The sequence below is a fragment of a genome (assembly GCF_019968985.1).
Source record: "MAG: Porospora cf. gigantea B chromosome Unknown PgB_NODE_146_length_33594_cov_123.764, whole genome shotgun sequence".
Lineage (NCBI taxonomy): Eukaryota > Apicomplexa > Conoidasida > Eugregarinorida > Porosporidae > Porospora > Porospora cf. gigantea B.
In genome coordinates, this window is record NW_027178681.1 from 1 (window position 1) to 27,131 (window position 27,131).

The 27,131-nt window shown below is 55.0% G+C and overlaps 22 protein-coding genes across 36 annotated transcripts; 12 read left to right on the plus strand and 10 right to left on the minus strand.

Annotated features, from left to right (window-relative positions):
- On the minus strand, nt 1–1,913 carry KVP17_002582 (uncharacterized protein; the record flags this gene model as incomplete). Of its 2 annotated transcripts, XM_068518967.1 has the most annotated exons (2): nt 1–1,832; nt 1,861–1,913. In XM_068518967.1, coding segments are annotated over 2 exons (1,885 nt in total), but the record flags the coding sequence as incomplete, so codon positions are not given. The 2 variants fall into 2 exon arrangements, with proteins under 2 accessions (XP_068378559.1, XP_068378560.1); XM_068518968.1 differs by lacking the exon at nt 1,861–1,913 and having other exon boundaries at nt 18–1,735.
- Nucleotides 1,758–2,723, plus strand: KVP17_002577 (uncharacterized protein; the record flags this gene model as incomplete). Of its 2 annotated transcripts, none has more annotated exons than XM_068518956.1 (1): nt 1,758–2,723. In XM_068518956.1, one exon carries the CDS (start codon nt 1,758–1,760, stop codon nt 2,721–2,723), a length of 966 nt encoding a protein of 321 aa, XP_068378548.1. The 2 variants fall into 2 exon arrangements, with proteins under 2 accessions (XP_068378548.1, XP_068378549.1); XM_068518957.1 differs by having other exon boundaries at nt 1,989–2,723.
- Nucleotides 2,724–2,805: 82 nt separating this feature from the next.
- KVP17_002581 (uncharacterized protein) lies at nt 2,806–4,896 on the minus strand (the record flags this gene model as incomplete). Of its 2 annotated transcripts, none has more annotated exons than XM_068518965.1 (1): nt 2,806–4,896. In XM_068518965.1, the coding sequence occupies one exon, from the start codon at nt 4,894–4,896 to the stop codon at nt 2,806–2,808; it is 2,091 nt and encodes a 696-aa protein (XP_068378557.1). The 2 variants fall into 2 exon arrangements, with proteins under 2 accessions (XP_068378557.1, XP_068378558.1); XM_068518966.1 differs by having other exon boundaries at nt 2,806–4,752.
- Nucleotides 4,897–4,953: 57 nt separating this feature from the next.
- KVP17_002572 (uncharacterized protein) lies at nt 4,954–5,796 on the minus strand (the record flags this gene model as incomplete). Its single annotated transcript, XM_068518949.1, has 1 exon — nt 4,954–5,796. The coding sequence occupies one exon, from the start codon at nt 5,794–5,796 to the stop codon at nt 4,954–4,956; it is 843 nt and encodes a 280-aa protein (XP_068378543.1).
- A 287-nt stretch (nt 5,797–6,083) lies between these two features.
- KVP17_002592 (uncharacterized protein) lies at nt 6,084–7,028 on the plus strand (the record flags this gene model as incomplete). The annotated part of the gene is made up of 1 exon (XM_068518986.1): nt 6,084–7,028. The coding sequence occupies one exon, from the start codon at nt 6,084–6,086 to the stop codon at nt 7,026–7,028; it is 945 nt and encodes a 314-aa protein (XP_068378576.1).
- Nucleotides 7,029–7,078: 50 nt separating this feature from the next.
- Nucleotides 7,079–8,272, plus strand: KVP17_002578 (uncharacterized protein; the record flags this gene model as incomplete). Its single annotated transcript, XM_068518958.1, has 1 exon — nt 7,079–8,272. One exon carries the CDS (start codon nt 7,079–7,081, stop codon nt 8,270–8,272), a length of 1,194 nt encoding a protein of 397 aa, XP_068378550.1.
- A 64-nt stretch (nt 8,273–8,336) lies between these two features.
- On the plus strand, nt 8,337–8,982 carry KVP17_002594 (uncharacterized protein; the record flags this gene model as incomplete). Of its 3 annotated transcripts, XM_068518989.1 has the most annotated exons (2): nt 8,337–8,647; nt 8,676–8,982. In XM_068518989.1, 2 exons carry the CDS (start codon nt 8,337–8,339, stop codon nt 8,980–8,982), a joined length of 618 nt encoding a protein of 205 aa, XP_068378578.1. The 3 variants fall into 3 exon arrangements, with proteins under 3 accessions (XP_068378578.1, XP_068378580.1, XP_068378579.1); XM_068518991.1 differs by lacking the exon at nt 8,676–8,982 and having other exon boundaries at nt 8,337–8,651; XM_068518990.1 differs by lacking the exon at nt 8,337–8,647 and having other exon boundaries at nt 8,695–8,982.
- A 78-nt stretch (nt 8,983–9,060) lies between these two features.
- KVP17_002584 (uncharacterized protein) lies at nt 9,061–9,895 on the minus strand (the record flags this gene model as incomplete). Of its 2 annotated transcripts, XM_068518974.1 has the most annotated exons (2): nt 9,061–9,856; nt 9,885–9,895. In XM_068518974.1, 2 exons carry the CDS (start codon nt 9,893–9,895, stop codon nt 9,061–9,063), a joined length of 807 nt encoding a protein of 268 aa, XP_068378564.1. The 2 variants fall into 2 exon arrangements, with proteins under 2 accessions (XP_068378564.1, XP_068378565.1); XM_068518975.1 differs by lacking the exon at nt 9,885–9,895 and having other exon boundaries at nt 9,061–9,795.
- A 433-nt stretch (nt 9,896–10,328) lies between these two features.
- KVP17_002589 (uncharacterized protein) lies at nt 10,329–11,591 on the plus strand (the record flags this gene model as incomplete). Of its 2 annotated transcripts, XM_068518982.1 has the most annotated exons (2): nt 10,329–10,376; nt 10,404–11,591. In XM_068518982.1, 2 exons carry the CDS (start codon nt 10,329–10,331, stop codon nt 11,589–11,591), a joined length of 1,236 nt encoding a protein of 411 aa, XP_068378572.1. The 2 variants fall into 2 exon arrangements, with proteins under 2 accessions (XP_068378572.1, XP_068378571.1); XM_068518981.1 differs by having other exon boundaries at nt 10,329–11,591.
- Nucleotides 11,592–11,651: 60 nt separating this feature from the next.
- Nucleotides 11,652–12,536, minus strand: KVP17_002571 (uncharacterized protein; the record flags this gene model as incomplete). The annotated part of the gene is made up of 1 exon (XM_068518948.1): nt 11,652–12,536. The coding sequence occupies one exon, from the start codon at nt 12,534–12,536 to the stop codon at nt 11,652–11,654; it is 885 nt and encodes a 294-aa protein (XP_068378542.1).
- Nucleotides 12,537–12,595: 59 nt separating this feature from the next.
- Nucleotides 12,596–12,866, plus strand: KVP17_005264 (uncharacterized protein; the record flags this gene model as incomplete). The annotated part of the gene is made up of 3 exons (XM_068515069.1): nt 12,596–12,600; nt 12,627–12,711; nt 12,738–12,866. 3 exons carry the CDS (start codon nt 12,596–12,598, stop codon nt 12,864–12,866), a joined length of 219 nt encoding a protein of 72 aa, XP_068378581.1.
- An 8-nt stretch (nt 12,867–12,874) lies between these two features.
- On the minus strand, nt 12,875–13,508 carry KVP17_002588 (uncharacterized protein; the record flags this gene model as incomplete). 2 transcript variants are annotated; one of them, XM_068518980.1, is made up of 3 exons in its annotated part: nt 12,875–12,951; nt 12,981–13,314; nt 13,341–13,508. In XM_068518980.1, the coding sequence occupies 3 exons, from the start codon at nt 13,506–13,508 to the stop codon at nt 12,875–12,877; spliced, it is 579 nt and encodes a 192-aa protein (XP_068378570.1). The 2 variants fall into 2 exon arrangements, with proteins under 2 accessions (XP_068378570.1, XP_068378569.1); XM_068518979.1 differs by lacking the exon at nt 13,341–13,508 and having other exon boundaries at nt 12,907–13,242.
- A 19-nt stretch (nt 13,509–13,527) lies between these two features.
- Nucleotides 13,528–13,992, plus strand: KVP17_002587 (uncharacterized protein; the record flags this gene model as incomplete). Its single annotated transcript, XM_068518978.1, has 1 exon — nt 13,528–13,992. One exon carries the CDS (start codon nt 13,528–13,530, stop codon nt 13,990–13,992), a length of 465 nt encoding a protein of 154 aa, XP_068378568.1.
- Nucleotides 13,993–14,001: 9 nt separating this feature from the next.
- On the minus strand, nt 14,002–15,813 carry KVP17_002579 (uncharacterized protein; the record flags this gene model as incomplete). 4 transcript variants are annotated; one of them, XM_068518962.1, is made up of 4 exons in its annotated part: nt 14,002–14,472; nt 14,501–14,840; nt 14,868–15,235; nt 15,262–15,813. In XM_068518962.1, 4 exons carry the CDS (start codon nt 15,811–15,813, stop codon nt 14,002–14,004), a joined length of 1,731 nt encoding a protein of 576 aa, XP_068378554.1. The 4 variants fall into 4 exon arrangements, with proteins under 4 accessions (XP_068378554.1, XP_068378553.1, XP_068378552.1 ...); XM_068518961.1 differs by lacking the exons at nt 14,868–15,235; nt 15,262–15,813 and having other exon boundaries at nt 14,462–14,824; XM_068518960.1 differs by lacking the exons at nt 14,002–14,472; nt 14,501–14,840; nt 15,262–15,813 and having other exon boundaries at nt 14,864–15,127.
- Nucleotides 15,814–15,874: 61 nt separating this feature from the next.
- On the plus strand, nt 15,875–17,020 carry KVP17_002586 (uncharacterized protein; the record flags this gene model as incomplete). The annotated part of the gene is made up of 1 exon (XM_068518977.1): nt 15,875–17,020. One exon carries the CDS (start codon nt 15,875–15,877, stop codon nt 17,018–17,020), a length of 1,146 nt encoding a protein of 381 aa, XP_068378567.1.
- Nucleotides 17,021–17,177: 157 nt separating this feature from the next.
- KVP17_002580 (uncharacterized protein) lies at nt 17,178–19,665 on the minus strand (the record flags this gene model as incomplete). 2 transcript variants are annotated; one of them, XM_068518964.1, is made up of 2 exons in its annotated part: nt 17,178–19,595; nt 19,624–19,665. In XM_068518964.1, 2 exons carry the CDS (start codon nt 19,663–19,665, stop codon nt 17,178–17,180), a joined length of 2,460 nt encoding a protein of 819 aa, XP_068378556.1. The 2 variants fall into 2 exon arrangements, with proteins under 2 accessions (XP_068378556.1, XP_068378555.1); XM_068518963.1 differs by lacking the exon at nt 19,624–19,665 and having other exon boundaries at nt 17,178–19,334.
- An 87-nt stretch (nt 19,666–19,752) lies between these two features.
- KVP17_002583 (uncharacterized protein) lies at nt 19,753–22,596 on the minus strand (the record flags this gene model as incomplete). 3 transcript variants are annotated; one of them, XM_068518969.1, is made up of 2 exons in its annotated part: nt 19,753–20,320; nt 20,348–22,509. In XM_068518969.1, the coding sequence occupies 2 exons, from the start codon at nt 22,507–22,509 to the stop codon at nt 19,753–19,755; spliced, it is 2,730 nt and encodes a 909-aa protein (XP_068378561.1). The 3 variants fall into 3 exon arrangements, with proteins under 3 accessions (XP_068378561.1, XP_068378563.1, XP_068378562.1); XM_068518971.1 differs by lacking the exon at nt 20,348–22,509 and having other exon boundaries at nt 19,753–20,280; XM_068518970.1 differs by lacking the exon at nt 19,753–20,320 and having other exon boundaries at nt 20,344–22,596.
- Nucleotides 22,597–22,624: 28 nt separating this feature from the next.
- KVP17_002585 (uncharacterized protein) lies at nt 22,625–23,578 on the plus strand (the record flags this gene model as incomplete). Its single annotated transcript, XM_068518976.1, has 1 exon — nt 22,625–23,578. The coding sequence occupies one exon, from the start codon at nt 22,625–22,627 to the stop codon at nt 23,576–23,578; it is 954 nt and encodes a 317-aa protein (XP_068378566.1).
- A 72-nt stretch (nt 23,579–23,650) lies between these two features.
- On the plus strand, nt 23,651–24,796 carry KVP17_002574 (uncharacterized protein; the record flags this gene model as incomplete). Its single annotated transcript, XM_068518953.1, has 1 exon — nt 23,651–24,796. The coding sequence occupies one exon, from the start codon at nt 23,651–23,653 to the stop codon at nt 24,794–24,796; it is 1,146 nt and encodes a 381-aa protein (XP_068378545.1).
- Nucleotides 24,797–24,942: 146 nt separating this feature from the next.
- On the plus strand, nt 24,943–25,521 carry KVP17_002576 (uncharacterized protein; the record flags this gene model as incomplete). Its single annotated transcript, XM_068518955.1, has 1 exon — nt 24,943–25,521. The coding sequence occupies one exon, from the start codon at nt 24,943–24,945 to the stop codon at nt 25,519–25,521; it is 579 nt and encodes a 192-aa protein (XP_068378547.1).
- Nucleotides 25,522–25,671: 150 nt separating this feature from the next.
- KVP17_002573 (uncharacterized protein) lies at nt 25,672–26,520 on the plus strand (the record flags this gene model as incomplete). Its single annotated transcript, XM_068518950.1, has 1 exon — nt 25,672–26,520. One exon carries the CDS (start codon nt 25,672–25,674, stop codon nt 26,518–26,520), a length of 849 nt encoding a protein of 282 aa, XP_068378544.1.
- Nucleotides 26,521–26,538: 18 nt separating this feature from the next.
- KVP17_002590 (uncharacterized protein) lies at nt 26,539–27,078 on the minus strand (the record flags this gene model as incomplete). The annotated part of the gene is made up of 1 exon (XM_068518983.1): nt 26,539–27,078. The coding sequence occupies one exon, from the start codon at nt 27,076–27,078 to the stop codon at nt 26,539–26,541; it is 540 nt and encodes a 179-aa protein (XP_068378573.1).
- Between the last annotated feature and the right edge of the window lie 53 nt (nt 27,079–27,131).

The following is a 27,131-nucleotide window of genomic DNA, read 5'->3' on the forward strand; positions in this document are numbered from 1 at the left end:
TGGCGGACGCCAAAGACCTATAATTGATGTAGTTGTCCCAGCAGAAGTCTTTCTCGTGACCCAAGTGATTGAGGTACGAGTTGTACACGTTCAGCAAGCTCAAGTGGTCACCATCTAGGTGTGCGAACTGCGCTTTGGCTGCATCTGATTCGCGGATCTGATCCCGAGGTCGGAGAAAAGCGTTGGGCACGCTGAGCATCGCTGTGATGCTGAGTATCTCCTCGGTGCATTGATACTCAGCAGACTCCACCAGCATTCGGGACAGCTGCGGATCCAGTGGGAAATCGGCCATCACCTCTCCCAACGGTGTCAGTTGACCTTCGTCGTTTAGCGCATTCAGGTAATTCAGCTGCTCCAACGCCCGCATCATAGTCTCTGGGGCTGGTGGATCCATAAAGTCAAAATGAACCAAGTCCTCTATCCCCGCTTTCAGCAGTGTCATTACCACAGTAGTCAGGTTTGAGCGGAGAACCTCCGGGTAGGTACTGGCCTCCAGCTCCCCAAACGAGGTCTCCGTGTACAATCGGAAACACTTGCCAGGCTGAGTTCGACCAGCGCGACCTGACCTTTGCTTAGCGCTGGCCTGACTGATGGGAGAAACCAGCAGTGACTCCACCCGGATCCGCGGGTTATAAACTTTTTGTTTTGAAAACCCGGGGTCCACCACATAGACCACGCCGTCAATGGTGATAGAGGTCTCGGCTATGTTGGTGGCCACAACTACCTTTCGGCCAGGGGGTCCTCCGGGGGAGAAGGGTCCTGGGGCGGCATCAAAAATACGTTGTTGCATATGTGGGGGGAGGGAGGCGTACAGAGGGACCACCATAAGCGGGCCGTGCTCCTTCTGAAGTGCACCGGCCTCTGCGTCAAGCATTCGTTTTGCCTCCTCAATCTCCTCCTCGCCAGTCAGGAACAGCAACACGTCGCCAGACGATTCGTTGGTGTGGATCTGTATAACCGTTCGGATAGCAGCCTTGACGTAGTCGTCCACAGGCTTAGGCGTGTAGAAGATCTCGACCGGAAAGACTCTACCGGGGATCGACACGATCGGCGCCTTATTGAAGTACTTCTGGAACTTCCCAGCGTCGAGCGTGGCGGACATCACTACTAATCTTAAGTCGTCCCGCAGTGCCAGCACCTCCTTGATCAGACCGAAGAGCACGTCGGTCGAGAGAGTGCGTTCGTGGGCCTCGTCGAGCATGATCACCGAATAGCGAGAGAGCTTCGGATCCACCATGGCCTCACGTAAAAGCATCCCATCAGTCATGTACTTCAAAACCGTGTCGTCGGACGTGAGGTCCTCGAAACGGATGCTGTACCCCACCGCAGCGCCGAGGGCGACGTCCATCTCCTCCGCCACACGCTGAGCAACGCTCATCGCGGCCACACGCCGCGGCTGCGTGCACGCCACGCACATCCCAGCGTTCAGCCCTGCCTGAATGAGGAACTGGGGGCACTGAGTGGTTTTGCCGGATCCGGTTTGGCCGACGAGAACAACGGTCTGGTTTCGCTTCACAACCTTCGCGAAGGTGCGTCTGGCTCCCCAGGCTGGAAGTGCCTTTCGCTTGGTCAAGAGGCTGTGGAATCGAGCCGACAGCGGCTCGCCAGTGAGGAAGTTGACCGTCGGGTTCTCCTCCTTCAACGCGTCCATCTTCACTCGTTTCAACGGGGTTGGCGGGTTCTCTGAGTGGTCACGTTTTCGCAGTCGGTCCCCTGACAGGTCCACTCGACTCATCAGACAAAATTCCGTAATATCGATGGCCGTCGCTCGAGCGTCCGACTTGGCAGATCTGGCAGCCACATCGTCGATGTCTAGGAGATTTGTGGTGTATCTACTGCACAACCACTACCCATTCTCACTGGTGGAATCCGACGTAGCGGAACTCGTCCATCATTTCGGCAAGGTCACTCATATTCGCATTCTTCAACTGCCGGCTGCTGGAGGCCCTTTGGCCCAGCACCCTCCAGCAGCGGTGGCCGAGGTATTCATGGAGACATCGGAGGAGTTGGCACAGGCCATGTCCACGCAACTGTCCAACATACAGCTCCCTAATGGTAGTGGAGTTCTCCACATCCGCCGTCTATCTGGATCTATACCGTTGGAACAAGCACTAGAGACTCATCTGAGGCCCAATTTCCCCCCCAGGCCGCCACCAGCACAGGCCTTTAGGGCCCCAGTACACCACCCTGCTGCCCATCCCTCTGCCCATCCCTCTACCCATCCCTCTACCCATCCCTCGGCCCATCCTGTTCCCCATCAAGTTCCTCACCCAGCGCCCCACCCAGTTCCTCACCAGCCTCCCCAGGCGCGCCCGATAGATGTGAGGCCTCCAGTGGAGCAGCGATTGTGCCGACTGGAGCTGGAGAATTTCTTTGACCTTGAAGAGTTCGACGTGGTCGGCGCCTTGGTAGGCGTCGAGAACAGGAACATCGCTTTCCTGATGGAGCAAGCTGGATGCCGAGTCGACATTGGCGTAAAGGGAGTCCCACACCAAGACGCTCCAACAAGTGAGCGACTCCACATCATTATCAAGTCGCTGGACTCGGAGGCCTACAGAGTCGCCGTCGAGATGGCGGAGGACCTCTTGCAGTCCATCATGGACGACTACGATCAAGCGCACCAGCAAAGCCGCAAGACACCGGCGCGCTGCAGCGTCAAGCGCCATGAGTACGTGGAGACGGAGACCGACGTTCGTTATATAGGCTGCACTCGGAGACTCTGACTTGTCCAGGTATTTACAAATCAAGTGCAGAGCACACGACCAGATCCAATGTCACAATATCACACATCTGCTGTTAAAACGCTCACTTCTCAAGAGAGTACTTCCCGACAATAGTATTTGCCGCGAACCACGTTTTCTGCGCGGAGTTGCGAACCTCTTCCCGCCTGAAGTCGCAAGTCAAAACGGTAGGCATCTCCTCGCATTGCATGTAGAAGCCGCCGGATACCAGGTTTCTAGTGTCTTCGGCAAGTAGATAGAAGGCCGTTTGTGCCGCCTGCACTGGCGAGACTGATATGGGGAGCCCTATGGAGAGGATGGCCTTCATGATCCGGGCGAAGGTGGAGTCCGATAGGTAGGGAGTTGGTGAGTGGACAGTAGCAAGACTGCGAGCTTTAAACTGGCTCCGAACCACTCCTGGGTGGAAAGTGTACGCATAGGCAAGAGGCACACCCTTCTCATGCTGTGCGATCTGCTGGAATCGGAGGGCGATTTCATGAGTAAATAGGATGCCCAGTCCCTTTGAAGCGGAGTAGCTGGCGATAGGGTCATCAAGGCTCAAAATGTGGTCCATATCCAGTGACTCGCAATTCAGGTACTTAATATCAGACGTGCTAACGAGACGCCCTCCCGATTGAGCTATCACCAGGAAGAAGTACTTCGCCAAGAGGAAGTGACCCAGGAAGTTGGCATCCAGATGTGATTTAGAGTTCAGTTGCCTTTCGAACGTTAGTTGGCCGGCGTTGAACACGACGTAATCTAGTCGGTAATTCTTTCCAGCCAGCGTCTGAGTGAAAGTTGTGACTGAATCGAGGTCTGACAGGTCAAGCTCGTGGACCTCGATTGCGGTGGAGAGGTAGCCGCCCTCAACGCCTTCAGCAAGAAGTTCGGTCTTCATTTGTTGAGCAGCCTGCAGGCCGCGAATTTTGGATCGCGAAGTGAAAACTACGGTTCCTATGCGCCATCTCAGGAGCTGCTTCACAATCTCGCGCCCCACCCCCGAGCTCCCTCCAGTCACCACGGCGACTCTGGAGCTTTTCTTGGGATCCTGCAAAGGTCGACGCAGGACGTCCAAGGGGCATAGAGCAGGTCGCGGCCGCAGCCTGTTGAGCTGCAGTGCGAAAACGAACAAGGCGCCAAGTCCAAACAACGCTCGCTGGTTCGAGCCCAGCGTGACCAACGATAGCGACCATGGCAGGACGAGAAGGGCGAAGTAGACCGCCAACGCCAAGAGGCAGAGCAGGTAGGGTCGGAGAGCTCTAACGCTCGGGTCTCTGTTGTTGTACTCATTGTGGATGGCTTGGAACTCGCCTGGGAACCAAGTCGGAGTGCAGTTGAGCGGGAGTGTGGGTGGTCCGGTTGGGGGGGTCTGAGATTGCAGTTGGGGTCTGTTGCCTGGCGGTGGGGGGGCTTCACCTGGCACAAACATGGAGGCGAACGGCTCTCCCTTGGGTGGAATGGGGAACAGGCCAACCGAGACACACGACTGGAACTGCGCATTGGTTATGCGGGCATCATCCCCAACCATCACGTAACGCCCAAATGGCACAGGCGGTACCTTTAGAGACGGGTCGGAAAAAATGTGACATCCCTTGGGAAGCGACGTTATCAGCATGTCTTGCTTGGCGAATATCGTAGCCAAGGCAGCAGGGGGAGCCGCGGGAGCCGCGGGAGTCGCGGGAGTCGCGGGAGTCGCGGGAGTAGGAGTAGGTGCCTCTGTGGTCGGGTCCGGCTTTTCCTCAGGCGGTGAGATCGGAGTAGGAGTCTCCTGCGAGCCCTTAGCTACAGTTGACTCCTCCCCCAAAGGACCATCACTGTCAACGCGATCCTTGCAGGAGTTGTCTGACGTGGCCGATGCATCATCAGGAGTCTCGTGGTCTCCTTCGTCAAGTTCTTCGTCTCCCACCCGTGGGTCATCAAAATCGACCTCGATTTCTTCTTCGATGGTCCTCGGAGGCACTAGCGTGACCTCCTGTGAGTCGACGCCTTGGTGACTCACTGGTGACAAGACGATACTCGGCGTCCTGACCATCTGTTTGATCGTAGATCGACGACGGAAAATCCGAGGGGACTCGGATGATTCCTGAGTAAGAAGCGGGTTGTCCATAGAATACAGAGAATCTGGGAAATAGAGTAAATTATTGATGTTGATCTTTTGAGGTTGGGGAGTTGTCATCGAGGACGCTGACACCCTAGTCACCTCGTATACCAATACACGGAACAGTTTACGCGATCATGTTGGCGGATACAGTACGTGAAGCCCCCGAGATGCGAGCTCTCGCTGAATACTCCGCACTTGAACCTTCTCCTCGGCGCTTAGGAACGGAGCCCTCTCCGCATCGGTCTCCAGCATTCGCGCAAGCACTTCAGGGTTGTCAATAATGCCGTCGACGATGGAGCCCTCTGGTCTCCTTTCCGATCGTAGGTCTGGTTTGATAATCTCTGGGAGTCGTGGTGCCGCGGCAGCCTGTCGAGGCCAGCTGCGGTCGTCGTCCTGGTGCTTCGTCTCCTTCCGTGCGCGCTCTGGAGAACTGGAGCGAGGCCGCTTCCTAGTTGAGACGTCAGGAACCACCCTTTGGAGTGACTCGGCCACCAGCAGGCCCTGTAGGAGCGCTTTCCGAAGCTGGGGGTAGTCGTTGAGGACACGGCGCGCGATTACTGGATTCTCTCGGGCGAGTTGCTGAGTCTCTGCCACTAGTAGAAGGATGTGGGAGTCTGTCAACCTTGAGAGGACTCCAGCCTCCGTCTTGGCGAGCATCGGGCTGGTCGACCTAGGTTTCGGGTTCCGCGGCGCTTCTTGCTGCCCTCTTTTGGCCAGTGGCGTCGCCCAGTCCAGTCTCAGAGGCCGGCCATGCAGCTCTACTCCGGTCATGCTTTGTTTTACCAGTCTGCACGTTTCAGGGTCGGAAAACTCGACGTAACCGCAGCCTCTAGACTCACCTGTTGTAGGATCGAGCCTGAGGCGCACCGAGACAACAGGAGCGACAGCATCAAAGAGCGATTGGATCTCTGCAGCCGTTACGCTGTAGGGTAAGTTGCCGACCCAGAGGTTGCGTTCTTCCCAGCCGCGTACCATAAATCGCGAAAAGGCCGGCAGGCCTAAAGGCCGAATCCAACTACAAACATGGCTACAGACACCAGTCAAAAAGCAATACCGCTCACTAGAAGCGCTCAGTATAAACCGACCTGCGTTGTGAGTCGAACCTACATCTGGTTCGACTCACTGCAGCTATGTCTTTGTCTTGGGGGAAAAAGGTGCTGTACTTTTTTCGCGACTAAATCGTTAGGAGAGCGGAGTGATGTTTCAGAATTTCTTTGGACCACATCGTGAGAACTCTAATAATTTATCAAATTTGCAATTCGATGATCGGGTCTGAGCGGACAGAAGGACATCCGCAGTGTGCAGTCCCTCTGGAATGCGAGCCCGACACCCGGCTTACCCTTCCGTCGTCAACAAATGCGGCTCATGCGGAGCTCAAAAGAGGCATTCTGCTGCTGTATCTCGCGGGCGTAGATGGGTTGATAACGAACAAAACGTTCGTACGTTTGGACCCTGACGAGCCCGAACCTCGACCACTGCCCTCGCGCGACGATGAGTACCCCTGGGAGCCCTACTGGAAGCACACATATCACATACCTGTCAAATTAGCGTCCTCTTCGCGGTCTCTGGCTTCCAGAGAAAGCTTGACACAGCGTAGCGACGTAACCGCTGGCGACTACAGCGGCGCCGATGAGTTCGACAAACACCTGGATTCCGTAACCGCGGAGATATTGAAGCTGGGTGAGAAGAGGGACGATGCTGTGCCTAAGAATCTAGGTTTCGATTCGGTTCCGTTGGAGTCTCCAACCTCGGAGCCCGAACTCGCTCTGTTTGACTATTCGCCCATACCGGACCCGCAACTCGACCCTGTGTGGGACCCAGACGAAACCCTCCCCGTCGTGAATCGCAGCCGTGGCAAAAGGCGAGTGGTCCGTCCTAAACGCTGGGAGGAGGTTACGGAGGCGCCGCGGAAACGACGACGGGCTCGCTCCAGCCCCTCGTCCAGCAGCTCGCCAGCAGCAGATGTGCCAGTGGCGGCTACTGACAGCCTCATTGGCCCACTTGACTCCCTAATAGGCAGTACCTATAGTGCATTTCCTCCTCTTGATTTCCTACTTCCAGGAGTGTCTGTCAGCGATAGCTTCGATGTGAGTCTTTTCCAACCTGACAGTTCTGGATTACTCAAGCAACAAGTCATGGAGCTTCTAAGCGAGTGCAATGAGGATCAGTGGTTGTCTTTAGTCGATCAGCTCAGCGCTGCGCAATGATTTTTGACGTTCCGTAATATCAATGGGAAACAAATCCGGTAATCTGCAGCATGTCGCAGATCCCGCCAGACAAGCCAGTGCACACGCCCCAAATGCTCACCCAAGTCTTCGGTGACATCCAGAATGCGCTGAAGACTGGCAAACCGATACGCAAAGGGCAGTTGCCTAGCGATCGCAGATGTAACCTGGCTAGGTTAGCATGGGACCTCGATGTTGACGAAGACCTCTACATGGGTCGCGGCTTTGATGTGGCGAGTAGCGCCAAAGGCGAGGTCGAGACAATTCGGCAGCGCATGAGGAAGGACAGCCAGACGAAGATTCTTGGCCAGTATAAGGCGACAGTGGTGAATCCCGAGTTACCTGAGAGGATATACGCTGGGAAAAGCACGAGTCTGGATACCAGTTCCCACTTTGCGTTATTGGATCGAGGCCCGTACTTCGAATTGGTTCCAATTTCGCACTGGGTCAACTTTCGCCTGGATTCGGAGGTGGCGGAAGAGGACTTGGAAGCGTTTGAACGGAAGCAGAAGCTGAAGCTGAAGCTGGAAAAAAATGCAAACGATCGCTTCATTAAGTTCGTGAAAACCACTCCCGCTTCAATGGCCGACCACCCTGACGAGGAGCCGGAGCTGGGGGTCAAGCACGCGTTGGCGAAGAAAAAAAAACGGCTGAAGAAGAGGAGAGTGGAGAAAGACAACGAGGATCACGGGAACAGTGCCTTGAACCTCGGCCACCTCACCAAGGACGACGGCGACTGGGAGTGGGAGGACGGGGACGCTACGGACGACGAGGAAGGCGTGGACCCTGAGCTGCTCCCTCCCCCTCCAGAGGAGCACGAGGTCGAGGACTCAGAGGAGGACGACGAAGAGCTCATGCCCTATGGGCAGGCTATCAACAAGGCTATTGAGAATCAACAGAACCAGGAGGCAGACGACGAATTGGCGCAGTTCTCGGACAGCGAAGAAGAGAAAGCCGACACACCGGCGGAGAGTGCCGCTACGCCTCCGCCATCCAACTCCGCAGACGCTCCGCAGTATGAACTGGTGAAGCAACGGGTGCAGCGGACGTTGCAGTCAGCCGGTGGGCGAATCAACATTCGAGATTTCATGGTTAAATTTAAGGTGAAGGAGAAGAACGCGCAGTTCAGGATCCTACAGAAGGTTCTAAGTGACATTTGTACCACAGACACCGAACGCGACGCACAAGGAAATGTGGTGAAGATGCTTCAGTTAAGACCTGAGTAGTCGCTTGTGTTACATGAACTATCGTATCTGAATCACACCCTGAGCCGAATATGGACCTTTAAGCATGATTGCTAGCATCCGAGTGAAGAGACCCCAAGACCCCAGTTTGCCTGAGTTCGACACCGAATACACCAGTCATCGACTGTCGTGGCCCCCCGAAATCGTACGCGGCCGCTGTCAGAGATCGCACACCCGCCTGGCATCAACAAAACTCAAAGGCAAATGGACCGAAGATCAGGTTGCTAAAGGTATCGACGAAGAGGTGTTCGACCGGCAAAACCGTCAACACCCTCCAGGTCTCGGTGAGCTCTCTGATAAACCGCAAACAGACGTGCAGCCCTTCGACGAGGTAAGCGAGCGCAACTTTGACTTGCGGTGAGGGATTGGAGGCAGGGGCACGCAGAAATCCGTGGAACTTGCTGATGGTGGACATAGACAACGTGTCATTTGGCTATGGCGTGGCGAAGCTGAAGGAGATCATAGGCAGCCTGTACCAGAGGTCGCTCATCTTTTCGGGAGCCTTCCTTCCTCTGCTGGTTAACGTCGGCACCAATGAGCTGCGAGGCTCCTACGAGATGTGGCTACACTGGAACATTCCGCGTTGGGACTTCGGCCGCCTGGACGGAACGTACACCATCGACGTGAAGTCGTGCTGCAATCACCAGCAATTCAAATGCGGCGTGTTCTGGCCACAAAGCTTGACTGTGTGAACATTGCCTTTTACCAGATTTCGGTATCTTTCAGGAGCTCGTGCTTGAGAGTATTCCTCGCAAACGCTGGATACAGCGTTACAAAACCTCCGCAACCCACTCTAAGGTACCCGCTACCAGATGCTGGTCCGTAACAGAAAACATCTCCGGCGCCAATCCCAACAGTAACTCTATGACGTCGTGCCCTGAACATCCAGCAACCCGGCTGACGTCCACCTTGGCCAGCCGTGGGGCCTGCCCAAGGATCACTCGCTTCCAGAGTTCCTCGCTGACCCGCAGGGCGGCACGGCGGCGGTCCTGCTGGTCCTCATGTGCATTCCGGATGCCCTCTTCCCGGTCGAGCGCTTCAACGTTTTTTACGTGATCCAACAGCTTTCGCTGAGAAGGAGTCATGGATCGGCTACCCCTGAAGGGAGAAGCGCATCGAATGGGATGAGATTTGTGTTTGATGCAGCCAGTAGTCTTAGTGGGCCTTAAAGTTAAGGCTGGGCCCGCGGGTCGGGGCGGTCTCTCATCTGAGTCCACTGCTGTGTGGATCGTTCTTGGAGGCGGGGGCTCTCTCAAGGGGAGGTCCCCCTTTTGTAATCGCAATGCAGACAGGGTTGATTGACTCCTAACTGGCAGGTGATGCTCCTCCAACGCGGTCAGAGATCCTTCCACAAGCGGCCGAACCAGGAGGTCGTACCTCGGAAAAGGAGAACCACGAACTGGCGCGTTTGGGTCCAGCTCCCAGCCAACCGCGTAGAGGTGGGGAGCGAGCCCCAGGAGCTGGTACAAACACCTCAACGTGGCGTCCACTCCGAATCGCCGCATCACCGGTGCCGCGTGCGCCACAAACCGCACACACGACTTCACACGCAGTAACTTGTCAAGCCTGCGTGAAGGAGGCGGCTGGGACTCACTCTACTTGCATCCGGTGGACAGTGTTTCTCCTCGGGGAGAGGAGCTCTTCAGAGTCCACTGCCTTCCGAGGACGCTCTGGCGTTCTCCGACCATCTGACTTTCTACGGCCGATTGGCCGATCAGGGGTTGTAGCTCCGCGTTTTTGGGTACCCTCGCCTCGACGTGCAGTTGCTCGACGTCCCATTTTTTGTCTGTATTCAAAGTTTTGGTGATTCCAATTGACCGAGCGTAACTGAATGTTTCAGAGATTAACCTCTGAGCGACGTGTGCACATAAGTATTGCATCCTACTAACGATCTATGCACGCCCCGCACAGAATTAATTAGCATTTCTCGCTAACTCCAGTGGGTGTGTGTGGTTGTTCTGACGCAGTGTCCGCTGTCTCGCTTACTCCCCCTGTTACTGTATCATCACGAATCGCCAAGAGGGCAACTCTACTATCTATGGGTCTGGCACACGCGCTCGGACTGAAGACGAAACTTATAGGCAAGGTGAGGACCGGCAAACAGTGCACACAGGTTGCTTTCAACCCACCGCCACAGCCAGGTTACTGCGTGCAGGGAGGAATGTTTCTGCTGCACTATAAGAAGGATAAATTGGTGCGGCCGAGCGAAGTGGTTCCCAAAAAGAGGCTACGACTGAAAGTTAATTACAGCACAATTAATTCGTCCTACTCTCCGCCGGCAACGAAGGGGTTCTTAGATGCCCTATCGACGTACTATGTGAAGCATGACATCCGTCAGGGCACTGTTCCTGTGATAACGATGGTCCCGCCTGATGCCACAGACGAGACTCCTGTCCTGTTAATGTCACACGGGAACAGTACTGACATTGGGTACAGCTTCCCCCAGCTGTACAACCTCACCATGAAGCTTAACGTCGTTGTCGTAGCCTACGACTATCCGGGCTACGGCGCCTATCCAGGGTCCCCTACCGAGTCGAATATCAAGCAGACCATCAGAACGGTCTACCAATGGTTGAATGAGTCCCTTGGATGTTCTGCCTCGCGGATTATGCTATATGGTCAAAGCATGGGATCGTATCCTACTTGCGACATCGCTGCTGATTATGAATCCTTTCCTGTCAGTGGAGTCATTCTTCACTCGCCGTTGGCGTCAGCCCTCCGGGTTCTGGTTCCCAGCGCCCCTGAAAGTTCCAGTCGTCTGGAGCGAAAGTTAGATTGCTTCCGCAACTTTCGTCGTGCGAAGCAGATCCCTTGGCCGATTCTCATCATGCACGGTGCAAACGATGCATTCGTGAAACCAGAAAATTCTATGATGCTCCATGACATGGCGTGTCATCTGGAATCGCAAGCACTCGAGTACTCCGTTCGTGTGCATGCCCATGCTCTGAAAGAGCGGATGGAAGACGACTGGCTGGGGCCTGTCTCGCAGTCATTGCGCCCAGACGATTTCCTCAGACGCCATGGCGACTCTGAAAGGGATCTCGCGGCCAAAATGCCCACCCATCAGAGCTCGCAGCACTTCGAAAGTCTAGTGAGCACCGCTTGCTCTGAATTCGGCGTGGACCCAGTGGACCTCCGTGACAGCATCGAGACCAGAGTGGAATTGTGGATGGTTGAAGGAGCTGGCCACTCGGACGTCGAAATGCGTGCCGGAGCTGAATACTTTCGACGGGTGTCTGACTTTATTATGAGGAGATCCGCTCCCCAGTGCTCTATCGGCAGCCGTCGCAACTCCAGCTGACTGGACTTTTTTCCTGTTTCTTGCTTACTAACCCTCTTGTACTTGTTTGAACTTTTCTGATCAAGGAAGGGCGCGTGTCTCTAGTTCCAGCAGTCTCATATTGTTGTACGTGTATTTGTAAGCGCCCTCTGCCTCTACCTCCAAGCATTCCACTACTTTGATGCCAAGATTGTTCAGAATTGTGGATGCCTCTACGTCCAACTGGAAGGGTGACCCGTTGATGTGCAGACTCAGTAACCCGAGTAGGGTTTGGTTGCCGAATAGTGCACAACGCAGGAGTCCAGCGGTCGCTTTCCTGTAGGCTGCGAACGCTTGCACAGGCCCAGGCTTCACCACGTCGCAGAAGACGGGCGTCGATGGCGGCAGTGCTCGCTGCAGCGCGGCAAGCAGTTCTGCTAGCTCTTTTGGTTGGAGGTAGGGTCCTACTCCCTCCATGATCACAACTATTGGGCCGTCAGTCACATGATCCGCCAGTGCAGATTCGATATCCTTTGCGGCGTAGTTGACGGGTACGTAGGTAGTGTTAGACAGGTCTACCCGCTGTTGGAGAAGCCTCCGTCTCTTTTTGTCCAAGATACTGGGGTGATCGACTTCCACTGCTCTCAAGGGTAGATGCAACCCAAATGTGTCGTATCCGGCCCCGATGATGACAAGTTGGGATGCCTTTGGGTGGCGTTGAAGGAATCGTGCACGCGCGACTACCCTCTGACTGAGAGGTGTCTCTCGCCTGAACGCCAGCAAGCGTAGGAGGCTGGCGTTGAACGGCACACCGCAAGCAGCGGCCAAGCTGCGAGCGTATGCCCAATCCGACGCTCTTGTTGCAATAATCATCTTCTCAAGCGCTGACGCCCTAGCGCCGAAGTCGGGATGTTTAGAGCTGGGGCGACAGGCGCAAACTGCCAATCTTAGCAGGAGCCACACGCGAGACAGGAGAGAACTGATCATCGCCACTTTGACGAGTGCTTCGAATGTTAGACCAAATTGGGGAGCAAACGCCAAATTAAATGAGGTAAGTCCTCGATCGTTCTCTCACAGCGACTTCGTATTACTGAGCGACGACCAGCTGACTCTGGATCTGGGTATCAGTGAGAGCCAGACCGCCCTCCAGGCGGCGCATATTGTGGGTTGCGGGGTGACTGGATACAGACCATTCCGATTCATGTGCTGCTGCTGGTCATGATTGTGCTGTGGACAAGTGTCCTGCTAATGTGGTGGGTCAGCCACAGCGGCATCTCACGAGCGTACTTATACCGCGATCGCGAGAAGACGGAATGAGGTCGAAGTCACGCGAAGATTACCAAAAGCAACAACAGCACTAGCCCAATGGACAGCCACAGTATAGTCGACAGCTGCTTGCGATCTGTAGTGTCGGCCCTACACTATGCTCACTGTTGGTCTTGAATACCTTGGACATTCTATCCATAACGGCGCCCATTTGCGCTCCTTGCAAGTCAACCTCCTCGTCCAGGCTAATCAGCATTCTTTGCTGCAGTTCGAGCTCCTCGTTGATGGTGTTTGCCGCTTTGTTCAGACGCTGAGCACTGATAGACAGCTGTTGAAGCTGTTCGTCTCGTTGGCCGGTGAGTTGTGCAGCGACAGTCCCACCAGGCAGGTTGCGGGTGTCTAACAGTTCAGTCTCTCCCTGAATCATCTGCTGCTGACGTTCCAGAACCTGGACTCGGGATCGTTGACTGGTGGATAATTCAGCACTGGTAGATAGAGTCTGTGTTGCCTGTCGTCAGAGCTCACTGCGAGCTGCTGATTTGCCAATTGCAGTCGTTTGCGCAGTTCCGTCGCCGAGGCGCCAGCTTGGGCTTCGAACAGCATCCGAGAGCAGTCGGCAAGCCGCTTCTCAATCTGACTAATCTGACACCTGGAAGCAGCCCACTTAAGCGTTGCGTCTTCTAGTGACAGCATAGGTCAGAAAAGAGCAAAAATGGCCTCCTCCGGCTGCATTCATCAGAAGAAATTGGCCCGGATAGAGTCAGAACTAGGGCGGCTGAAAGAGCTGGGAACCGCTCAAACCGGAATCGAACACGTGCTTACGCTCGTGCACCAACCCATTATCGCAGCTGAAGTCTGCGAAGGTTCCTTCTGTGACCGATTGCTTGCTACCCGAGACTCGTACTGGGTTCAGAGACTATCGTCTGAGCTCATGCTGCAGCGAGAACAACACGACGTGAGAAAAGAAACAACTTCCAATCAGCGGCAGCTCCCCAAGGAATGCGAGTCCACCAACGCCAAGTTAGAAGAAGTTACCCGATTACTACGTAAGTCTATGTCCGACCTTTCGGACGAACGATTGGAGAACGAGCGCCTGAGGAACGAGCTGCACGCGGGCCGTCAGATGGTCTCACGAATGGCCACAATGGTCTCCGACACCAAAGGTCCCAGTACATAAAACATGTGATCACCTTCGCTTTGCTCCTCGTTGGCTGACTCGGTTCACCTTTGACGAGAAGCGAAAAGTGTTGAGAGTCTCCTGCTCATGCGTTGCGAGACCGGACACGTTGACGAAAAGCGCGGTCTTCGCGTCTCCGCCTATGTGCCAGTGAACCCACGCCTTACACAGAGACTCCTTGAGAAGCATTGTCAATTTAGAGTTCCTGTACGGAATGTGTTCGCCTGCTTTTCTATCGGCCAGGCCGTAGATGACGTCTCCCAGCGCAGACAGAGACTTGTTGATGTTTTGTGTTTCGCGAAGTCTGGTCCCAGTCGCGCCTTTCACCCGTTCGCTGCCAGCAAGGTCCACTAACGACAAGGTGCTGCACAGAGAGTGTTCCGTCGACCCGCCTCGTATGTGGAGCTGTAAGAGAGCGTGGGACCTAGAAGAGTGCTCATTCGCTGCTGTGGAAGCCGTCGTCCTTTCCCTAAGCATGGCCTGGATACGCAACCCACATTGGGCTCACAAGAACGACATCCTGGACGTCCCGGGTCGTCTTCACGGGCCTGACTTCACAACCAGTTACGACTGGGTTGCCGTCACCGTTCATTTTGATGTCCAGGCTGCTACTCTCCGATAGTAAGTCGTTTAGCACATCGTTGTATACCTCGAAGCAAGTGCAGGTCAGCTCGTACTGGTAGCCTCTGGCCTCCATGCTTGTCACTGTCCGAAAGACGAGGTCGATGGTTCTGGGAATGATTCCTGGACAGCCCGTTGGCCCGAGCATGGTGTGGGTTTTACCACTGGAAGTTTGGCCGTAGGCGAATACGCAAACGTGGAACCCGTCCATGGCGGAAAGCACTAGTCTGTGTGCCGCGTCGTTATTAACTTACTGCGAGATCTCTTCGAAAACCTGCACCTGTGATGAGGAGGCGTCGAAGACGCGGTCGAACTCGAAATCGAACCCTGCTATGCTGGGACCGCTCACCGACGCTTTCTGAACATCCAACCTTACAGCGCTGTCCGAGACTTGCAACCCCGCGACAGTCTGACCCTTTTCCTTGGCGAGGGCTGGCCGAACGCGGCAGTAGACACGGATGTTGCCCTTCAAACGTTGTCTTATGTTGAAGAGAAGCTTGCGTTGCCTTTCCATTTGTGAACGAAAGCGAGCGATGTCGGCCGTGTTGGCGTCAAACTCCCTCAAAGCCATTTGAAACTGAATGGCAAGCATGAGTCGGGCCATCGAGGCCCAGTGCCGGGTCTGTCTGGACCCCCCCCATCCCCCACATTTTTTTCCTCGTGCAGAGTGTCGTGCTCAGATTCCATGGCGGCAGTTGAGTTTTCCAGCTGTTTTTTCCGTCGGCAGGAAACGTCAAGCATAGTGACGTACGTACGCAGGTGAGCTGTCACCCTGTCGTGCTCAGTGCTTAAACCCTGCAAGGTCTTCAAGGCCGCTCCTCGCATGCCTTCAGAGCTGAGAAGGGCTCGGTCCACAGTCCGCCTCGACTCTGTCAGCTTGCTTGTCTGCTCCACCCACTCGGTACTCAGAGCGGCGTTCCCCTCCCGAAGCTCAGCAGCGCACGCCTCGGTCTTCTTGACGCGCGCCTTCAACTCGGCTATCTCCGTCTGGAGGGCTGCCATGTCGTCCTTGGCCTCGGCGGCTGGGCGGCATCGGAGAGCGCTGGCGGAACGCGTGGCGCTCCTTGGCGCAGTAGCGGAACGGTCGCCCGGGCGTGTGGTGCTCCGAGACGCAGCGTTCATCTTTCGAGGAGGTGCGTTTTCGTTTGCGGAGCCCGTAGGACGTCTGATGGCGGAAGGAGGTCGCGTGACATGTTTCATATTCTGAGCAATTCATCATTCACTGTTACTAAATCCACACAATACTTACAATTCTGAATTGATGCAGGCAGTTGAGAAGACCGGCAACGACAGCTGTTCTGTCCGCTGGTGGCGAGTAGGCAGCAAGTCTAAGGAAACGCAACCTGCCTTGTCTCGGGGCTCTGCCCTCTCGTTGACGCTCACAGAAGCCAAGTTATCTATCAGTGATTCCCGTTCTTTCGAGCTCTCCATGAACATAACGTTCTACTTCGCCACCGCGTTGTGCCAACATGATACGTTCGTTTTCCGAGGGTGCTTTGAGGGGAGGTGCCTGCGGATTGACACCAGCTCCATATTACAACGAGGCATGACCATACCGAAACGCTGCGTCCATATAAATTTCGACATGGAGCTGACGTTGTTCGAGCATTTCCCCATAGGCCGCAGCGGATCCTTGGAACGACGCCAACGTGTCAGGCGCAGCATATCCAGCAACACCGCTCATCTCTTTGGGGCCATGCAACTCCCCCTGGACTCTCCGGAGCGACAGCATCGCTGCACCCTAATGCACAAAACCCAGTACGTAACGTGTGATCTAAACTTTGAGGTCGGTTTTCCCAAAGCGGCAGAGATCCCGACCCCACGAATACCTAGCCTCGGCGCTGTATGCAAGCAACTCAGCGGACGGACCAAGCGTTATTCTTCCTTCAAGTACAAGCACCAGTACTCCAATGAAGAAGCAACGACAACTGCGGGAGTGAGTTCTCACGAAAGACTCGCTCAAAGCTCTAATGAGCGATCCATTGACCGGTCGTGGCGAGCGGATTACAGCTCCGTCGACGGTCCTGGTGCGATTTTGTCGCAAGTGGTCTCTGTTAATACTGACGGCTGGGATGACTCGGAGTCTTCTTCCAGCTACGTTGCGCATTATGCGAAAGTGGACCGATTCAAGCCGTCAGGTTTTGAAAGTGGAACCCAGCAAATCGTATCCTTGGACACAAAGCGTAGCGGGCCCAGCCTGGATGAGCTCAAGAAGCTCACCAGCAAAAGGATGCGTCGTGGTCATGGGTTGGAGAAAATGAAGCGAACAGACACACACTGGTGGGGGACCGCTAAGACGAAGCAAATCACAAAGAAGAAGACGCTGCATGAACTCTCGGAGCAACCTCAACGCTTTGACGAAAGGCGGATGGGGAAGTTTGCTGCCATGACCAGCGACATTTGCTGACGGTTTTTACATTTTTCAGTTCTGTTCGGCGAACAGTATTAATTATGATCACATTTACTAAAGTTAGGGTCTTGACGTCAAATACTCGGTGCCAGAATACTGAAGGCCTCCCACATATTTTTCTAAATGTGGGAGGTTGAGAAGCAAATACCCTCCATCACCCCTTAACCATCCATTCCAACGCATCATTCTTGCATCTGCAGATCATCTCCTGGCCCTCCAGATCCCTAGAAAGGAGCATTCTGGCAAGGTCGGTGACGAGGTGCTTCTCGATGTACCTCTTGATCGGTCGAGCCCCAAACGCTGGTTGGTATGCTGCTCTCACAATATGCTCAAGGGCAGCATTGGAAATCCGAAGCTTAATCCGACGCTCGGCCATTCGCTCGTTGAGCTGTTGCATGTGCAAGAGGGCGACTCTCTTGAGGTCCTCGAGACTCAGTGAGTCGAAGACAACAATGTCGTCCAATCTGTTGACGAATTCTGGGCGGAAGAAGGACTTAACCTCGGCAGTAACGTGCTCATCCCGCTCCGAGGGGCTTAGCCCCTCCTCAAGGCGACTAGCGCCTAGGTTGCTTGTGAAGCAGATCAAACAGTTGGTGAAATCCACTGTGCGGCCCTTAGAGTCGGTCAAGCACCCCTCATCCAGAACCTGCAGAAACAGGTTCCACACTGACTTGTGTGCTTTTTCTACTTCGTCTAACAGAACCAAACTATAGGGAGTCCGCTTTACGGCGTCTGTTAGCTGTCCACCGTCGTCGTGTCCGACATACCCTGGGGGAGAGCCCACGAGCCGGCTCACAGAGTGGCTTTCCATGTATTCTGACATGTCGAGGCGAATCAGCTTGGTCTCCGATCCGAATAGCTCGGTAGCGATGCTCTTACAGAGCTCGGTTTTACCAACGCCTGTGGGACCTAGCAGCAGAAACGAGCCGATAGGCTTGTTTGGCCTTGCGATGCCAGCACGATTTCTGGTAACAGCTTCGACAATGGCGGTAATGGCTCTAGTCTGACCCACAATGCGGCTTCCAAGCCGATTTGGTAGATTGAGCAAGCGCGATTTCTCGGTCTGAGATAGTCTTGCAACCGGGATGCCCGTGGACGACGACACCACCTGAGCGATCTCAGCTGTGGTCACGACAGCTGAAGACAGGGCGCCACCTCCAAGAGCATCTTGTTTTTCAAGCAGCTCCGACAATCGCTGCTCAATGCTTGGGAGCGCGTCTAACGCAAGCTCCTCGGAGAGGCGCTGGTTCCGAGCCATGTGGGCTCGGCGGATTCGTGTCTTCGTGTCCTCTTGTCGTTGCATCAGTTGCCGTATCTCCTCCTGCATCATTTTCTCCGTGTGCCAACGGGCTTCAAGGGCGGCGACCTGCCTGTTGAGGTCATCCAATTCTGATGTGAGAGCGGCAGCGTTCTTGGTCTTCAACCGAGACCGCTTATCATGCAGCCGCTGCAATACCTCAGGCACGGATTCGAGACCTATTTTCACGACCGAACAGGCCTCGTCCAGCAAATCCACAGCCTTGTCAGGAAGGAAGCGGGATGTCACGTAGCGGGCCGATAGCGCTGCAGCGTCCACGAGGGCGGCGTCTTGAATGGTAACGCCATGAAAGGTGGCGTACTTGTCCTTTAAGCCCCTTAAGATTTCAATGGTGGTCTCCACAGATGGCTCCGCGATGGCAACTCTTTGGAACCGTCTTTCGAGGGCAGCGTCAGACTCGATATACTTACTACACTCTTCAGCTGTTGTGGCCCCGATACATTTGATTTCCCCCCTAGCGAGCATAGGCTTGAGCAGATTGGCAGCGTCCATAGCGCCACTCATCTGGCCGGCGCCCGCCAGGAGGTGGACCTCGTCGATGAACAGGATCTCGCCCTGACACAAGTCCAGCACTTTCTTCAGCCGTTCTTCGAAATCACCTCTGTACTTGGCCCCACCTACAAGTGCACCAAGATCAAGCGCTAACAATCGCGAGCCGAAGCACGCAGGTGCTTTGCCGCTGGCGATGAGCTGCGCGAGCCCCTCGACGATGGCGGTCTTTCCCACCCCAGGATCACCAACCAGAAGCGGGTTGTTCTTCCGTCTCCGGCAGAGAATGCGGATCATGGACTGGAGTTCCGCGTCGCGACCAAGTACTGGGTCAAGCCGATCAATGCGCGCCTCCTCCGTCAGATCCTTACAGTACCGTCTCAAGTAGTCTTCATCGACGATGTTCACGTCGCCAATGGCGACACCATCCAACCCTGCAGCCGTTAGGAGCGGAGAGATGACTGGATCTTTCAACAGCAGCGCGCAGAGCTCCTCGCATCCCATCCTCCCATCTCGGGCTGCATCCGCCAACAGAGCCTTTAGCGTTGGCGAAAGTGCAGCTGGAGTACCCGACGTAGGGTTCGAGCAAGGCAAGTCCGCCAAAGCGGCCTCCACAGCGCGCTGCAGCTCTTGGACCCCACCCTTGAGCTGGCGTAGCGCCAACAACGGGGATGCTCTATCTCGCAGAGACGTTCGGAACACATGGAGAGGGAGTGTCAATGTGTGACCCCTTCTACCAGCGAATTCTTGCGCGGCCAGAAGAGTCTGGATGATATGCGACTCGAAAGCTTACGTCATGCACGTGTGACGACCAGTTAGAGGAGGCCGCGATCATAGTGATTCAGTCGATTGTGGGGTTTGCAGTGGTATTCGCTGTGAATATGCAGTTTTACCGCCGATGACACGAAACAGCTACGCTGGGTCAGTGCCAGTGCATTTCCTCTTCTTCCGCCGCGCTACATGAGGCAGAGGGCGAGTCTGGTCTGGCTTCTACAGGCGCACTAATCAAGGACTGATGCTCCTCCTTGAGTCCCCAGACTGCAGGCTGTGTCTTCGTCAGGTCACACAACAGAGTAAGAATCGCCTTGAATACGTCCTTCCTCGAGTCGGGCACTCGGGTACCGAAATGGTCAAGCACTTCACCTGTCGTTGCGTGTCCCTCCCGTGCCTGAAAAAAGGACAGCACGTCCTCCGCGAGGCGAATGTCTGACTTGTGAACGAGGACAGCGCGCGCAGTCGGAGAGTGCCGGAGACGCTTCAGAGACGCGAGAACCTCTGCCGACGGCACGCGTTTCTCGGGGCGGGCGGAGCCGAAGACTGCGGGCTTGCCGGCCGCGCCGCGCCTGCCGGTCCACGTGGGGATCTCCAGGCCGTAGGCAAGCCTGTCGGTCTGGGACTCGCGGATGGCGTTCACTGCTTGGAGCGCTATGTCTGCGGCCTCTCGTCGCATTAGCTCCTGGTCAGGACCGGGTTGGTCTATTAAGCCGTGTCTGTGGTGTGAAATCGCTGACGCTTACTCGTAGGCTGACTCGAGGTCTCCGGAACTCAGAAGCGACGAAATGATCGGCTCTATCTCGGGGTCGGCGCTCGGCGACGCCTCCGAAGGCAGGTCTTGGCTCAGAGGGGATTCGTCAGGGGTAACTTCCCCTTCGGACCTTTCAGCCTCGGCTGCTGAACCGAAGATTTCATTCCTGAGCCCCGGATCAGCAGTAGACAGCAGCTCTGCCTTCGTTTGCTGCGGACCATGGAACTCTCGAGGCGGTGGAGGCAGCTCAAACAGCTCTTTGAGATCGGAGTAGGTTAGGTTTCGCTTTTGTCGAGCGTCCTCCAACACCTTCATGCTAAGAAACTGCTTGAACACTTGCCGTTTCAGTATCTTCTCTTCGATGGTGTGGCTTGTTATGAGCCGATAAATCACCACGTCGTTGGCTTGCCCGATCCTCCAGGAGCGCTCCCTCGCCTGCGTATCCGTCACTGGGTTCCAATCAGGGTCCACAATGAGCACACGGTTGGCTCCCATTAAGTTGAGGCCAACACCTCCCACTTGTGTGGTCAGTAGCATCGCGAAAACATCCTTTGAAGAGTTGAATTCGTCAACCAGTTTAGTTCTTTTCCCGATGTTCACGCTCCCATCCAGTCGAAGGAATGTATACTGGGGCCTCTTGGTGGTCATGTAGTCTTCCAGCGCGTCTAGCATGTCAAGACTCTGACTGAAGATGAGTGCCTTGGCGCTCTCTGCGAACCAGGAATCCAATACGCGCTCAATGAGTATTGTCTTCCCTGAATCCTCGACCCTGATGTGTCGCTCTGTCGGTTCCTTCAACATCTCTGGATGATTGCACACTTTTCGTAACTTGGCGATGATCCCGAAGGCCTGGGCACGCATCTCGTTCTCGATCTCCTTCACTTTCTTGCGCGTTTCGTAGGATTGATACGACGCAAGAGCCATAGGGGTCAGCAGGTCGTGGCTTTCGAGAATGTGCAAGTAAGACGCGTACTGTGCGGCTGTCAGGCGACAAAAGAGAACTCTTTCCCGTTTCTCGGGCAACGACAAGCTGACCTCGCTCTTCGTGCGTCTGAGGATATAGGGGCTTATCACCGCCTTCAAAGCCTTGGCGCAGGCATAGGACCGTTCAAAAGCCTCTGGGGAAGCCTTCGCCAGGCCTCCTTTGTTGATGGGAACAGTGAAATGTTCCTTGAACACTGGAAGTGTCCCAAGTAATCCTGGCACACAGAAGTCGAATAGCGACCACAATTCTCGCAGAGAGTTCTGAATGGGCGAGCCCGTGAGGATTAGTCTGTGCCTGGAAGAGAAGGACTTCAACGCAAGTGTCGTCTCGGATTCTGGGTTGCGTATCTTCTGCCCTTCGTCCAGAATGACATGCGACCACGCGTGGCTGAGCAGGGTCTTTCTGAAAATGCGAACAGACTCGTAGCTTGCTAGCAGCACGCCGCCCTTCGCAGCAAGCTTGAGCGTCTGTCGTCTCGCTTGTGAACTTTTGCCCCTCAGTTCCAGCACTCGTAATGGCGGACACCAGCGGTGCAGCTCCTGCACCCACTGACGTACCAAAGTGACTGGGCACACGATAAGGATGCCTTCTAACGGGCGGGCGGACACATAGAGGGTCAACAGGTAAGCAGCGAGCGTGATCGTCTTGCCCAGCCCCATCTCGTCGGCAAGTAGACCTCCAGTCATCATGTCCTCGAGCCGGACTAAAAACTCCAGCCCGCGCTTCTGGTGGTCGAACAACGCGTCCCAGGTGGAGGTCGGCATCTGAAAGCCGGGGGCGACCGATGTGAGTGAGTGCGAGTCTTTGAAGGCGCTAAGTCGCGAAAGCCAGTTCTCAGGATCCGTATCGTCTCGCCCATCCGAATCCGCCTGCTTGACAAAAACGGGAAACGAGGTGGACTCCTTGTCGTCGACGTCATCGTCCAGCGTGGACTGCCATTCAACTTCGTCCAGGTGCTCTTCATTTCTCCGCATCTCTGCAAGTTTTTTAAAGAGATCTGGGATCCGCTTATCCAGTTCTTCTAAACGATTCGACACCTCGGTATACGACAGCCCTTCTATCTCTGTAAGTTGCCGCGATTCCATCAGGTCCCGCTTCCCTCGTAAAGTTTCCTCCTCTGCCATGAGCGAATCCAGCGCCTGCTGCATCCCCTGGCGGGCCTCCGACATCTGCAGAGATCTGGAAACGGAGGCCTCAACATTTGCGAAGTTCGTAGATTCGACTCCCAGTCGACGCCTCTTAGTGGGGCCGCCCATAAAGAAAACAAATATAACGATTTGAAGAATGTCGCGAACCAAGATAGCCCTCGTTGGTGCTGGCCAAATTGGCGGAACGCTGGCGCTGCTCATTGCCCAAAAGCGTCTAGGAGACGCCGTGCTCATTGACATCGTAGAAGGGCCGGCGAAGGCCAAGGCGCTAGACCTGAGCCAGATGGGCGCTACGGAGGACCTGGATTGCAGTTTGAGTGGAACTTCGGACTATGCCGAGCTTGCGGGCTCGGACGTGGTCATCATTACTGCCGGCATACCGCGGAAACCGGGCATGAGTCGTGATGACTTGCTAGCCATCAACGCTCCAATTATTCAGAAAATCGGAGAGGCCATCAAGTTCTACTGCCCGGATTCTTTTGTGGTTTGCATCTCGAATCCTGTTGACGTCATGGTGCACGTGCTCCAAGTATCCAGCGGTCTGCCCGCTAATAGATGTATTGGAATGGGGGGTCGTTTGGATTCGTCTCGTATGGAGTTCTTCTTGGCCGAGAAGCTCGGAGTCTCTGTCAGCGACGTGAAAACACACATCCTCGGCGGTCACGGCGACCTTATGGTACCCCTTGTCCGTTACACCTCTGTGTCTGGCATCCCCTTGAACACGTGGATCGAGATGGGCCGCATATCTGAGCAAGAAATCCAGGACATCTGCCAGCGCACGCAGTCAGGTGGCGGGGAGATCGTAAAGTTATTCGGTAATGGCTCTGCCTTCTACGCGCCCGCGGCTGCAGCTATCCAAATGGTAGAGTCGCATCTTCAGGATCGCCGCCGAGTTATTTCGTGCGTGGCTCAGCTACAAGGCGAGTACGGCATGTCAGGTGTGTATTGTGGCGTGCCTGTAATCATCGGCAAGCAGGGCATCGAGTCCGTTGTACAGCTGCCGTTGACTGAGGCGGAACATGCAGCCTTCCACAAATCGGTCAACAACTTGAAAGAAGTTGTGAAGACTGCTCAGGGGTTCATGCAATGAAGTCACGTTTGTCAATACTACACACTATTTATGAATCAGCACCGCTTGTGCGTTATTTAGATCTCCAGAGGCATGCAGTTTACTGTCACACACCCGAAAACCGAGTCCAAGGACGTTCGAGGGACCATCTCGAAGAAACTTGCTCAGACCAAGAGATCCGGCGCCAAGCAGAAGCGGAGGCGGGGGGCGTCAGGCCTACCTGAAGAATGCGCCGCTCGCCGTATTTTCCCTCAGGGCTGGCTAAAGTTCTGCACACGGTGGAAGGAGTACTACCAGATGCTGTGGGAGCTGAGTTCTCGCTGTACTAACCAGTTTCTGCGTGAGCCGGAGGCGGTGTATATGTGGTTCGACAGCAGTCCCGTGGAGTTCGAGAAACCGCCCACGCCTGCAGAGACTGCCGATTTGTGCATGTCAGCACAAGATGAGCCGACCTGTCAAGGTACTCGGCGTCTCCTGGCCCCGGATCCTCGTGAGAAGGCCACGGACGAACCGATAAACCAGAACACTCCTCTGAGCACGCTGCTGAATCTTATCGGAGATGACTCGTTAAACGAGCTTATCAAGCAGATGCCGCGGCGGCGACGGCAAGAAGCGGTAAACCAGTTGGGAGTGCCCGTGCAGTTCAACTCTGTCCAGTTCCAGCACACACCTATTTGCTTGGTGCTTGTCCAGGCAGGATTCAAGTTCAGCGTGGGAGACAAAGGAAGACAGATGCTGAAATGTGCCATCAGACACGAACTTCGACGCTACTCGGACAGCGGGGGCTGGACCCGCTGGTTTGGGAAGGAGTTCAACCCTCTACGGAGCGCGACGGTCCTGGAGCTCATACAGACCTGTGAGGCACTGGGTTGCATCAGAAACGCGTTGGAAGTCTGCAGTTGGTACGGAGGCCTTCAACAAGAGAGGAAAATTTTCCGGAGATCCATCTTGGCCAGTTTGGTGGCAAGTCGACAGGTAAGTCCTCTTCTGGAAGCGAATGGGGAAAAAGACCCCAGAGAAACCTTTCTGCTTGCGCAGAATGATTTTGAAGAGTCCTTCCAGATGAAGACTGAAGTTGTGGAGAACGAGTGGGCACTTGCACCTCTTGACGCGTCGGCACCTCAGCCCATACAATTTTACGACGCTGACCGCTCCGAAGCCGCAGAGTGTCTTCCAGTCAGTTATCGAGAAGCCTCTGTGAGCCTTCCCGACAATCTCTTGGGGTTATGTCTAATGTGACGTGTTGTGCTAGCTTCTCACTGTGAGGTGAATCCCTCCCAACTCTGTGCAAGGTTAGAAGAAACCGCATCGTCGTATACACACTACCTAGTGACACAGCCCCAACGGGACGGATTTGAGCTCTCTCCGATCCCGAAAATCTGATTATGGGTGTATCTCGTGAGCTCGCGGTCAATCCCGTTAGCGACGAGCTCGTCTGCTCCATTTGCAGAGATATCATAGAAAGGCCGGTGCAGACTGTGTGTAACCACCTCTTTTGCCAGAAATGCCTGACGTCGTGGATGGCGCAGAGCGCGACCTGCCCCATCGACCACCATAGACTCGCGGAGGGAGACGTCATGAGGCTGCAGGATGTCAGCACTGTCATGTTTAGGCTGTACTCGTCTACGAAGGTCAAGTGTCCTCGACACACCATCTGCCCCTGGGTAGGCTGTCTCAGCGACCTCAAAGAACACCAGCGAGAGTGTATGAAGAAGGGCCAACTGCTGACGGAAACCACACAACGAGTCGACGCTGTTTCCCGTGACATGCGTGAGACGCTAGATAGACTCGAGGCCTGTACCAAGCGGGTAGCCCAGCTGGAGAGAATGGTCTGCGCGCTGCAGGACCAACTCCAAGAACTAACTGACCTCCGCACTCGACGAAAACGTACGAGTTCAGATTCCGAATCCGGCACCCTGAGAAAGAGACGTCGATCAACAAAGAGAACACAATCCAAGAGGTGAAGACTCCGTACGGCCTTCCTAGTGGCCGTGATTCTTGACTCAAGAAATTGTTTATTTTCTTCGCGGGGCATAGATATGTCAGCGTTACAAATGGTGGTGTGCTTCTCTTGTTGGGATCGCCGGTAGCGAAAATTTTAATAGGGAAATTTCATGGTGGTTCAGCCGCCCAGCCTGACCGCTCTATCCACCGGGAATCGCTGTCTACGAGGGGAACTACTGTTGTCTGACGACGAGCTGCAGCAAGTCCACGCCTACCTCCTGTCGCACAATTCTAACTGCCGATTTGAGCTAGTCGGCGCGGAAGGAATCAGCGAGGAAGGGTCTCATAGACGGCGCAAAATCCGGCAAAGAGAGGAGGGCAACCAGCGTGACCAGACATTCAAGCGCCTACCTAAATGGACTCGGGAAATTCACCAGGCGCTTACAGACGTGCTCCGGGAGCGACATATTACTCCGACATACTCCGCAATAGAAAGTACCTGGCCACCTCTACGGGACTCCGCTGTTCACCGCGACTTTGTGTCGAAGTTGGGAGGGGCCCCAGAGCCACTCAGCATGACGACGCTCCTGATGAAGCTCGAGCAAAGCCACTATCGGACACCGTTGGAGGCTCTTAACGACATCTACAACGTCTGGTTGTGCGACTTCCGCTATTTCGAGCCAGGCTCAATAATCTGGGCAGAAGTATACCGGCGAGCTAAGGCTTTCCAGGACAAGATTAACAAGTTAGGGCTCGACTCATTCGAGAAGGTGCCAGAGCGGCCTCCAGCAGTGGTGGAACCCGTACTACCAGTATCATGTGAGGAACGCACGACAATGTGCCAGATTCTGGAGAATCTTAGCGCAGATCAGCACGTTGCTCTGTATGAGATCTTTAGGAATACGGCGTGTTGGACAGAGGTCAATCCTGGCGATATGGAGCTGGACGAAACCAATACGGCTCCGGAGGTATTCCGAGAAATGCTGCAGTGGTGTCGTGACCAGGCACAATCTATATAGCTCTTGGTCCGTGGAGCGCTAACAAAGTGTTTTAAACTGAGAAACAGTCGATAGAATACTGTGCAGGTCGACCATATCCGGCTCTAGGCAAGGAGGTAGATGGATCGGAAACAAGCCATTCTCCTCTTCGGAGACAGTCACAGCCGGCCAGCACAGGTGCTTGTACTGCGCAGGCGAGGGTGGAGTGACGCAAAACAGGGAGACCAACGGCAGTATAATGTCCGGCTCAGACGATACGTCCCAGTCGAACAATTCGGATTCGGATTCAGCGCAGCAGGTAGACGCGTTGGACAGCCGAGGTCTCTTGGGCGCTGGACCACGTTTCAGGCGTGGTGAGCGGCGGAGCCTCTGAGGCGTGGGAGGCGGATCGGAGACGGGGTCGGCACGTTCGTTTTCGGGGATCAGGAGGTCCAGGCTTTGAGGGGAGCAGCTAAAAAGGCCATGGGACGGCGGAGTAAGGTTGAAAGTTAGGAAGTTTGACGCGTCATCTTCTCGGTTTCTCGGGACTCTAACTGGGACGGTTGCGAACCAGAATTCAGCAGGTTCATGTGGCAGCATTACACTTTTCTGCTTAATTTATTTCTCTTTGAGAGGTCATGTGGCAGGTCCCT